The sequence below is a fragment of the Mauremys reevesii genome, linkage group 11 (assembly GCF_016161935.1).
Source record: "Mauremys reevesii isolate NIE-2019 linkage group 11, ASM1616193v1, whole genome shotgun sequence".
Lineage (NCBI taxonomy): Eukaryota > Metazoa > Chordata > Testudines > Geoemydidae > Mauremys > Mauremys reevesii.
This window is the reverse complement of record NC_052633.1, coordinates 10,158,307-10,170,406: the sequence shown is the minus strand read 5'-3', so window position 1 is coordinate 10,170,406 and position 12,100 is coordinate 10,158,307. Positions and strand designations below refer to the sequence as shown.

General features: G+C 39.9%; 1 protein-coding gene across 43 annotated transcripts in view; it reads right to left on the bottom strand.

Annotated features, from left to right (window-relative positions):
• Positions 1-12,100, bottom strand: part of LRRFIP1 (LRR binding FLII interacting protein 1) — a 191,278-nt gene that overhangs the window by 26,931 nt on the left and 152,247 nt on the right. For 35 of the 43 annotated variants that reach the window (XM_039493984.1, XM_039493941.1, XM_039493944.1 and 32 more), the window contains 6 exons: positions 9,797-9,829; positions 7,527-7,652; positions 5,965-6,036; positions 3,018-3,188; positions 1,925-2,017; positions 1,000-1,092 (listed from right to left, as the gene is read on the bottom strand). In XM_039493984.1, the coding sequence (XP_039349918.1) occupies positions 1,000-1,092; positions 1,925-2,017; positions 3,018-3,188; positions 5,965-6,036; positions 7,527-7,652; positions 9,797-9,829 (588 nt within the window). The remainder of the gene's footprint in view (positions 1-999; positions 1,093-1,924; positions 2,018-3,017; positions 3,189-5,964; positions 6,037-7,526; positions 7,653-9,796; positions 9,830-12,100) is intronic. The other 8 variants (XM_039493985.1, XM_039493956.1, XM_039493979.1 and 5 more) reach the window with 3 other exon arrangements.

The following is a 12,100-nucleotide window of genomic DNA, read 5'->3' as shown; positions in this document are numbered from 1 at the left end:
TTCATAAAAAATGTAAATACAGTAAATATGACTTAATCCAAACATTCAGTTTGGGGGGTTCATAATAAATATTCAATCCCTGATATCCTGCGCTGTGTTGGGATTAGATTTTTCAGTAACTAGATACAATAAGGCAGCTAAGAACAGATTTTTATACTCTTGACTTGGAATATCCTATAATACTTTTGTGTGAGTGTGGTTTTTTTAAATCAAAATACATTAAAGAAAGTGTATGAAAGCTGGTCTGACAGATCTCAGTGGCGTCCATGGAACTTTTGCAGTCTGTCATGGAAATAGTGTGTATACCTCAAGTGTGCAGCATGCCATGCAGTACAATTTATAAAATTCTCAGCTGTAGTGAAACTTTGACCATTTTAAATTGTGGGTTTCAAATTGCCATTGGACAACATCATGGACAAATGACTTGCCAGATTTCTTTTGTCCACCCAAGAAAAAAGCGTCTTTCACATCTCATCTGCCACTGACTATACCATATTTCTCTTTATAAGTGCCACTGAGAGTTAACATTTCATTTATATTGGTGGGGAAAAAAAAGATGGTTTTCATCCCAAGAGTCCAGTGAGCTACAAACAAGCCCACTTTCTCCTTTCCAACAGTGCAGTTATGGTTTAAAAGAGTAAAGGTAATAATTTTGAACAGAAAACCAATTCCATCCAGCATTGAAACCACATCATGAATAGCCAGTATTTTACTAAAGGGCACTCCTTTCTTGGTTATACATATCCATGATGGGGTGCACACATTTCACCATGTTATGTGAAGTCCAGGGAATTTTCAAACCTGGTCAGAAGATGAGCATTTTCTTGGACCTTATCTTTGAAGTTAAAGCCACAGTTCTATGTACAGAGTTTATTTGACAGACTGTGGGTCACACGGTATAGGGTAATATTTCATTCATGAGGTTTTACAGGTGCAGAGTCTGCTAAAGAAGCTCAGTGTGAAACTGAGAAAATTTCAGAAGTTGTGTGCAATTCCTACCCCTATTTTTTTGTCTTTCCACTCTATCGTCTCCTGAAGATCAGAAATTTCCCTAATATAGCTCTCCTGTTTCTGTTGCAGCAGTCGGATTTCCTGAGGGGCAGGGGCACACAAGGAGACAGAAAGCAGGTAAAGGGTTAATCAGAAGAAAAACTCAAGATTGTAGTGATGAAAAGAACAATGAAATCAGGTGTTAAGAAAGTACACCAAACTACCTACATGCATCACTCCCATACCCATCTGTTTTCCTCAAAAGAGATGAATGCAACTCCTGAAACCTACCCAGCTAGGGACAGCCAACCTCTCACCTTTAGTATGGCGACAAACACCTGTCTACTGGAACTATCTTAATCTCTGAATCCTTACTGGAGTTTTATGCCATCAGGGCCGGTTCCAGGGTTTTTACCGCCCGAAGCAGCAAAAAGAAAAGAAAAGACGCGATCGTGATCAGCAGCTCTACCACCGCCGCTTCAGTCTTTGGTGGTAATTCGGCGGCTGGTCCTTCGCTCCGAGAGTGCGTGAGGGACCCGCCACTGAAGACCCGGAAGTGCCACCCCTCACCGTTGGCCGCCCCAAGCAGCTGCTTGCTAGGCTGGTACCTGGAACTGGCCCTGTATGCCATTGTCCTCTTTCTTCCAGCCTCACCACAAGAAGGAGCCCAGAGCATATAACAACTTATTCTGGGAAATTAAAGACAGCATAACATACATATCCAACTCCAAACAGTACTTCTGAAATATTTTTGTTTTCCTCAGCCCTAAACATTTCAGGGCTAACAGACTGAACCTACAGTACTGCGCCAGATGAGAAATCTGGGGCAGGGACAAAGATTCTCCATTTTTGTCTAAGCCGTCTATATTCTAACTGTTAGTCTGGAACACATGAATCAGACAATCACATTAAAGACGATGGAGTAATTACTTACCTCGAGCATTTCTTCTCTTTGCTTCAGGGTCTCCTTGATTTCCGTGAACTGAAACTGCAATATGCTATGAGCATGCTTTTCCCGCTCAAATTCCTGGAGAGGCAAGGAAATATTTATTGGTCATGCATAATAATAATACCTAGAGCTTTTCATACACAGATCTCAGAGCTTTACACAGGGGTAAGTATCAATATCTCAATTTTAAGCTTGTTTGTCTCTTATGAAGGAAATCTGAGATTGGGACTGGGTTATTTTAAACCAAATGCTCAATTTAGACACTGATCCATAATAAACATGGTGGTGTGGGTTTTGGGGCTGGGGGAGTGCACATCATTTACAGCACTCAAGCCTGCTGACCTCAGAGATAATGACTAGAAATGGAACCTAAAGGTTCCAAAAGGTAGAGTACTCCAACTTGGCCAGATCTTATTGTGAAATTTTAAAAGCAAACCGTTTCCCAAGAGTTATGCATGATGGAGGACACACTAACCAATAGCTCATGAGTCAAAGATTTAGCTCCTGAGAAGTTAGCACATAAGCCATAAGGAAAAACTAGTTTTCAGGAAAGTTAACTCAGTGAGGCTCATTCCATCACCTCAATGAGGTGACAATAATTCAAGTCAATAGTATATTTTCAATATTTAACCCCATGAATGCCTTAATTTGTTTAAGAAGTACTTCTCACACAACTCTCCTATGGCCTTTTGAATTAAGCTTTGTATGTAACTGGGTCCCAGAGGAAACGGGAAAGCCTTCAAAAGTCGCTATGGATAACATTTCCTGGAGTCAGAGGGGCTTTTTGAATATTCTCTAAGTCAAAATGCAAATGAAATACATAAAGCTATACTGATGAGCTTGTATGTGAAAAAGTCACCATATCCTGGATATTGACTTATAGAATTTAAATCTCATATTCATGTGCCTACAGATAAAGGCAGAAAAGGCAGCCAAGTTGCTAATGAGTGCTATTCAAAGGGTAGATTTCTATATACTTGATTCATTCCCCCCTCCCATTTTTTTTAAAGTACTGTCTTCTTCCCTGAAGACATTTTTTCAAAAAACTTTCAGTTTCTTAAGAAGTGTTCATACTCACTTTGCTTTTCTCTTCATATTGCCTCCTGGATTCTGCCAGCTGTTCTTCTAACTCTAACAATGCATCCTTCAAGGTATCGACTTGGTACATGAAGTTGGTTTTCTCATTGTCTAGTTGAGCATTAGACACCATAGCCTTTTTATATTTCTCTTCAACTTCTGCTAGGGAGTCCTGAAGACAAGAAATATGTAAGTGCAGTGAGAGGTTACTTCAAAGAAAGCACTTTGATACATTGCAAAATATGTAAGTACATGCTTAGTTGTAGACATGCAAGCAGTCCAACTGAATCAACTGCTAACCAACTTTGCTGACTGGGACCCCAAACCTGGGAGAAGAGGTGGCAATATCTGGGCTTTTTGCGGTCTTAAATTAGGACTCTGTTTAATTAAAAATTGCAGTTCTGTACACTACCTTTTGGCTATGCGCGCACGTAAAATGCTACAGAGGCACAGCTGCAGCATGTTAGCTTAGACACTCACTACAGCAATGGGAAGAGTTCTCCCATCACTGCGATTAGTCCACCTCCCAAACAGGCAGCAGCTAGGTCGACAGAAGAATTCTTCCATTGATGTAGTGCTGTCTGCTTTAGGGGTTAGTTAGGTCAGCATAGCCACGTCTCTCGGGGGGCCGATTTTTCACACGCCTGAGACACACAGCTATGTAATGTCCATTTTCAGTGCAGACCAGCCCTTTATACTCCATTTTTGTTAGATTTTTGCTTCAGATGAAGCGTGAAACAATTTTTTTTCCCATGCTTACCCCTTCTTTTATTAGATCCCCTTTCTTAACCTGCTTTACTAAGACCAAGTTCCGACTGTCTAGGCAATTCAGATTTATTAACTGAGGCTGAGCATGAGAACAGTTCAGATATAAGAATAGCTGCAATGTTGGCAAGATAAAACGGTACCATTTTCCATGTCACAGCACAGGTCGAAAACCTCTCCAGGTATACAATTTGAATTAAGACCACCCTAACAGCAACTTTCAAAAGCATAGCAGTGCAAGTATGCAGGCAAAAAACAAAAGAGGTGTCTATATAGATGTCTTAATTTAAGGCTAGGATCAACAATCCACCAATTCAGTAAGTCATATTGCTAGTATTATAGGGACATCCATGATACATTTTGGATATTTATAATATCCACTTCTACTAGATCCATAAACTTTACAGGGGGAAATGTGCAGACTTTTAAATCTGAAAAGATGACAAAATACATACTTTTCAAATTAATAATCTATTTTGGAATACTATTAAAGAATAAGGCAATCTGACATTTTAAAGGTACAAGAACTTGTGTCTCATCATTAAATGTGAATCATGTTACTGGTGCATGTTGCAGGTGTACTGTATAAAAGACAAGAAATATCAGTTGCTGAAAGGGCAATCAGGAATCAAAGCAGCTACATGATTAATTAAACCCTTAAAATTAGTTGGCACGAAAGCACACACAGTTAAGGGTAAATGCAGAATCATAGGAGAACATGCCCAATTTTGTTTCATTAGTATTATCAAATTCTATCCCAACCCTGGACTGCCATTTAATAATTCTAAATCTGAATACAGAGAATAAAACCACTAATGAAATAGCCTAAATCAGATGGTGGTTTCAATCTATTCACTATTTAACACTTTTATTATTCTGGGAGAGGATGAATTTAGCTTGCGTAAAATGTTCCAGTCTCTTCCTGGCAAATTCTGAAGAAAGTTCCTAGAGCTGGAAATGAATTTTTAATTAAGTCTACGTTCCACATTCTATGCCAAACGCAAAGTCAGAGGTAACTAAGCAAAACTGAAGTTGTTGGTCTTCGAAGACACAAGCAGACCTGGATAAAAATGCTACAAATGCACTTCAAGGGAACATTATTACAAAAATCTAGTTTACTTATTCTCAAAGGGTAAGGTAGATTAGTTTGCAGAATCTAATATATATTTTGTGATCTATAAGAGAAAAAAGTTTAGGCTTCATATATCTAAAAGATGCAAAAAAAAGCACGAACTATTTTTTCCATTTGCAGGTCACCTAAGATGCCAGTAACTGAGTATCTTGTACTACTGAAAGGATGAGGAAAAAGTATGAGAGAAAGTTTTAATTTTAATTAACAATTACGCGCATATGTACTGTATTACAGTCTCTGGTATGCCAAGTCCCCAGTACACTCATCTTTACATGCCTTGTTTTCAAAATGTGAGCCAATGCAGCTGAATACATAGTATAAAGTGTCAAACTGATACATTTAGTTAGTTACTACACCAAAATCCTTTTGTGCATTAATGGAATTTGTAGCCATTCCTCCCCTGCAGCTGCTGTGACAGTTTACCCCATACAATACGGAGGTTTTACCAGGGCTGCTTGTATAGCATGAGATATGACTGCCTCTCCTTCAGGCATGCATAACTTGCCAATTGTTTTACTGGGACCAAGTACCTTTTAAAATACATTTACAGTATTTAACTTTGATTTCCCATGGCACTGAACTCCGCAGGTTTGTTACATGCTTAATAATCAGCATTTACTTTTATTTTAAAATTTACCCTCAAATTTTGAGTGATTTCCAATTCTTGTAGTATGGACATATTTAAAAAGGAGTAACTGATCAGTTTTCTATATACTCTAATCTTTATATTACAATTTTTGATGGAGAATTAAATACATTCTCAAGACACCAAAATATAAGGCATGCAGTAGTAAGAGTTCTCATTAATGACTTTTTGTACAGAGGTTCATATAATATTTACAGATGTGCTGATTACCAAGAGTTATCCAAAGAAATGATTACTGGTCATCAGAATGGGAAGCATGTTTTCCTCACTGATGAAATGCTTTGAGTTAATTCACATCTCAGCATAAAAGCATGCAGGTTAAATTCGAGTTCTGTCTCTCACTGTGCCTCTCTGAAAGTTTAGCTGACGTTAATATCACATGTTCAGTCCGCAATAAACCAGTACCTTCATTTCTTTCAATCCCTGCATGTATTTGCCTTCTACATCCTGAATCTGGTTCTTTAACTCATTGATATCCTGAGGGAAATGGCAAGAAAAGTGAATGATGTCAAGAAAACTAATGGGCAGTAATCACAGCTGAGTGAGAAGCCGGTGTTCAAAATTCCCATTTACAGACACGTTTCTACTCTAGTTTGAGTTTTATAAACTTCATTATAAAAAATTTTTTATATGCTTTTCACACAATCATCTTTCTTGAATACATGTATATTCCTGTCCTAATCATTTTAATTGGGAAAATGGGGTGGTCTTGTGGTTAAGGAACTAGATTGTGACTCAGGAGATCTGAATTCCATTTTCAGCTCTGCCACAGGTTGTATGATACTGGGCAATCTCCCCCCCTCGCCCCCCTTGTTCTGCCTCAGATCCCTATCTGTAAAATGGGAATGATATTTCTCTACTAGCACCCAACAGTGGTGTTGTGAAGATAAATTTATTAATGCATGTGAGGTGCTCACAGCTACATCAGAGAAAAGTGGGAACATGAGCACCAACAGGATACCCTAGGAAGTGTGGGAAATACCACTAGCAAATGGAATAAAGACATTCATTTTAATTATGAGCCCAATTAAAGCTTTACACTCTCTCTCTCCTTGGTCACCTCCTGATGCTAGAACTGCAAAAGTAGTAAAATATAATTTGGGGGTGACCAAGGAGAGAAAGAGAAAGAGAAAGGGACTGGGTTTGTTTCCCACTTTTATAGTTTTTAATACTAGATGGAACTATTACGATCATCTAGTCTGATCTCCTGTATAACACAGGCCATAGTGTTTCACCCAACAGCTCCTACATCAAGCCCATAACTTCCAGCTGTGCTACAGCATCTTTTTAGAACAGCTCTGCACCATTTTTTCAAAAAATAAGATTTTTTTTTAACCAACCAATAAAATGAAAATACAAAACAGGCCATAAGGTGGGTGAGGTAATATCTTTTATTGGACCAACGTGTGTGTGTGTGTGTGTGTGTGTGTGTGTGTGTGTGTGTGTGTGTGTGTGTGTGTGTGTGTGTGTGTGTGTGTGTGTGTGTGTGTGTGTGTGTGTGTGTGTGTGTGTGTGTGTGTGAGACACGCCTTTGAACTTACATAAAGCTCTTCTTCAGATCACCCGAAGAAGAGCTCTGTGAAAGCTTGTCTCTCTCACCAACAGAAATTGGTCCAATAAAAAAAAAATAGTACCTCACCCACCTTGTCTCTCCAATATCCTGGAGCCAAAATGGCTACACAACTCTGCATAAAACAGACCAGTTACTGCCCACATTTAGACTTCAGGCGGGCCAAGTCTTTAGATGAATGAGATGTTTTTGGTAACTCCTGCCAATACTGATTTGCATGTGTAATTTCTCACACATACTGATGGAAAAATATAAAACTATGCTTTTAAATTCCACTGCTTACTAGGGGAAACTTAGTGGAAAACTTCAAGACATGAAGAAATACATTCTGACTGGAATGACTCCACTAGCAAGAGACAGTTCCTACCAATACATGTTACTTACAAAGCTTTCTTACCTTAATTTCTCTAATGGATGCCTCAGTATCAACGGAGATGGAGGTGTCCCCACTGCCTCTCCGGGAGGAAGTTCCACCCAGAGAGGCTAGTGTAGCTGCTGATAAGCTTGACACAGTACGAACTCCCTAGAACCATACACAGTTAAAATAAGATGGGTTATGAAATATCCTTTTTAAACACAAAAATGAATGCAAATTTTGAGAACGTGATCTGCCTCTTTATATGCATACTAATCAGAATGACCACAATGATCTTTTTGGAACAAAGAAAGTTGTTTTCATTTATAGCAAACGGATCATCAGTAGACATGCTGTGCATCAGTGGGTCACAAAAGACCTTCTGTTGAACAAATTTTATGTCCTGAGATTTTTCAGGTCATTTATAGTATGGCTACTGATGGAGACAGAAGCCTTCACCTTGAGGTCATCAGTTCAAATTTGGGACAGGATGGAAGTGACTGACAGAAGTCACCATCAGATAGCTAATTGGTGAGCTGTGAGAAGCAAGTCTGTGCCTTTAATTCAGTCCAATTCACAGTAGACAGGTGTCCAACACCACCAAAATTATATAGTTGGCACTCATGTTGGCAGTCCCAGCAGACAATATAAAACTACTTAAGATAGTGAAGTCCAAAGCAGACAGCAAAGAGTTACAAAGGAATCTCACAGAACTGGGCAACCGAGAACAAAATGGCAGATGAAAATCAATGTTCATAAATACAAAGTAACACACATTGGAAAACATAATCCCAACTATTCCTACAAAATGATGGGATCCAAAGTAGCTGTTACCACTCAAGAAAGATCTTGGAGTCGTCATGGATAGTTTTTTTAAACTATCCACTCAATGTGCAGTGGCAATCAAAAAAGCTAACAGAAATGTTAGGAACCATTAGGAAAAGGATAGATAAGACAGAAAATATCATTATGCCGCTATATAAATCCATGGCATGCCCACACGAATACTGGGTGCAGTTCTGGTCACCCCCATCTCAAAAAAAGATACATAAGAATTGGAAAAGGTACAGAGAAGGGCAACAACTATGATTAAGGGCATAGAACACCTTCGATATAAAAGATTTAAAAGACTGGGACTTGTCAGCTTGATAAAGAGACAGCTAAGGGGGGATACGATAGAGGACTATAACATCATGAATAGAGTAGAGAAAGTGAATAACGAGGAAGTGAATAATTTACTGCTTCACATAACACAAGAACTAAGGGTCACCCAATGAAATTAACAGACAGCAGGTTTAAAACAAATATAAGGAAGTACTTCTTCACAAAACATACAGTCAACTTATGGAACTCATTGCCAGGGGATGTTGTGAAGGCCAAAACCATAATAGGGCTCAAAAAGAATTAGATGAGTTAATGGAGGATAGGTCCATCAATGGTGATTAGCCAAAATGGTCAAGGTCACAACCCCATGCTTTGTGTGTCCCTAAGCCCAGGGCCAGTGCAAGGATGTTTCGCACCCTAGGCGAAACTTCCACCTTGCGCCCTCCCCCGTCCCCAAGTCACTCCCCCTCCGCCCTGAGGTGCCCCCGCTGCGGCAGCTCCCCACCCACCCTCCGCCCTGAGGCACCCCGCCCCGCGCCCCAGCTCATCCCTGCTCCACCTCCACCCCGAGAACACCATCACTGCTTCACTTCTTCCACCTCCCAGGCTTGCGGCGCCTAAGCTGATTGGCGCCGCAAGCCTGGGAGGTGGGAGAAGTGAAGCAGTGATGGTGTGCTCGGGGAGGAGGCAGAGCAGGGGTGAGCTGGGGCAGGGAGTTCCCCTGCGTGCCGCCCCCCCCTCCTTACTTGCTACAGGTGGCCCTCCCCGCGCCCCCCTGCCCCAGTTCCCTCCACCTAAATGCCAGCGGCGACCGGGGCGGCCGAAGATCTGGCCGCCACGGTCACTGCCGAAGAAAATGCCGTCCCCCAAATCCTAGCGCAGTCGCCTAATAGGTTGCACCGGCCCTGCCTAAACCTCTGACTGCCAGAAGCTGGGAGTGTACGACAGGGGATGGATCACTAGATAATTGCCCCAGTTCTATTAATTCCCTCTAAAGCATCTGGTACCAGCCACTGCCAGAAGACAGGATCATGGCTAAATGGAATGCTGGTCTGATCCAGTATGGTCATTCTTATGTTCTTACTATATGAGGCCATATCCTGCCATGGATTTTATTCAAAATTTGTGTAAATTCAATGCAAGTTTAACATATGGAAAAGTGGTAAGATGTGTGTTATGATCAATATAATTCATGTCAACTTTCTTACCTTCTCAAAGTCTTTTTCTGGCCTTTCTTCAACCTGCAAACAAAAGAGATTTAGAAGTAATAATTGGATAATATTGGACAAAGGGAAAACAAAATAAGGCAGGCTGTTTGCTGTTAAACCTAGCTCTGCTAGGGATCTGAGGGAAAAGGTTCATTGGCAAGATATTCTGCTCAAAGAGCAACCACAATACATAGCACTGTAATGGCATTTGGGGGAGGCAGCAGCAGTCTGGATCACACCTCTCAAGCCTTCCTTGGTGTACCATACATTTTAAGATAGGGTATTCTTCTAACTGATAAAGTGAAGCTTGTGAATTTTTCTGTTAGGACTGCTCATGTGTTATATACATTCTTTTTATCTTAATCAAGAAAGCCATATTTCAAATAATTTCAAATCATTCAGAAATTAGACAGCTGTATAGGCCACATATAAATCGCTTGGAATAGAAATCCATATCCAAATCTCAGCCACCCAAGAGCATACTCCAGATTAGAAACTAAACTATAATAAACTGCTGAAAAGGGGGGTAGAAAAAGAAAAGATGAAAGATGAATGAGATTAGCCAGAAGGTGGTCTTGGGGTGTGCATAATTTTGTTGTAGCTGTGTTCTTTATATTGAAAATAAAATATGAAGAATGTGTCTCACACATGGAGACTGGGGAAAATAGATAGGCACAAGGAGGGGCCCTTGGGATCTATGTAAATCCTCCCAATGTACCATCTGATCATTTGCACTAATCTATCCCTAAGGGCAAGGGTTGAAGTCAGAGAATGTATCTCTCTGATTGCAAAGAGAAGTAGTCCAAGTGTTCAAGGGGAGAGTACAGTGGGGTTCAGGGTAAGAGTTGGGCAGGAAAAATCTGCAAATTTGAAATTTCAGTTCCAAAACACAACAAAAAAAAATTCCCATGGAAGCAAATTCAAGAAGTTTTGTTTTGGGTACAAATATTTCATCCTGATAAAATCAAAACATCTTGCTCCAATTTCAGCTTTTCAAAATGTTATATAATATAAAATGGAACTAAAACTATAACTTCACAAAAATCAAAATGTTCCTTTCTGAAAAGGCTGAAATGGAACATTGACCTTATTTGAAAAAAATGGAACAGAGCATTCCAAGTAAAATTCTGTCCATCTCTATTTAGGGCTCGGCAAGTCAGTCATTTGAGGATTGATGTAAATGCTATTTTGATATTTTATTTTTGGATTTAAAGGAAGGGGAATGCAGAGGGAGGGGCTGGGAAGGATTAATAAAGGAATTACAAACCGATATCAATCCCACTCAGGCACACAATTATGAATACAACATAATTAGAAATGATACATTTGCCATACAATGGTTCATGCCTTCAAATAGCCAAAGAAATATACAACCTTTAAGTTCTGGATAAGCTATCGAGTTATCAGTGTCTTTCCCTTTAAGGTATCATTTCTGAATGTCAAAGGGCTAAGTAATGTAATTAAAAGGAGAAGAGGTCTGGTAGAACTAAAAAAAACACTCAGATTATTTCACTTCAAGAAACTCATTTTCAGGAGGATCACATTGTAGCAGGAAAGAATTGGTTTCAATATGACTTTTTTGCTTCTGCCAAAGGCATATTTGCTAAACACGGGCATTTTCAGATTAATGATCATTTTAAGAATGAAGGATGGTTTATTTTATTAAACAGCACAATTGCTGAGTTGTTAACAATAGTGGACTCAGTCTAGGATCCAAGTCAAAAGCAAAGCACATTTTAAAAACATTTCTTTAAAATACTGCAACACTTTGGGAAGGGTAAACCCTGCTTGGAAAAGCCTTCAACTGTAGACCAATTTCTTACTGGGACAAATTTGATATCAAAGAAAAACTAGATAAAGAAATAGGTGAAGCATTAACGTTTCTGTACCAACTATTTCATCTCAGGTAACCAGAGATCTGGATGATGGGATGGATTGCACCCTCAGCAAGTTCAAGGATGACTCTAAGCTTGGGGGAAGGGCAGATATGCTGGAGGGTAAGGATAGGGTCCAGAGTGACCCAGACAAATTGGAGGATTGGGCCAAAAGAAATCTGATGAGGTTCAAGAAGGACAAGTGCAGAGTCCTGCACTTAGGACAGAAGAATCTCATGCACTGCTACAGGCTGGGGACCAACTGGCTAATCGACAGTTCTGGAGAAAAGGACCTGGGGATTACAGTGGATGAGAAACTGGATATCAAACAGTGTGCCCTTGTTGCCAAGAAAGCTAACAGCATATTGGGCTGCATTAGTAGGAGCATTGCCAGCAGATCGAGGAAAGTGATTATTCCCCTCTATTCGGC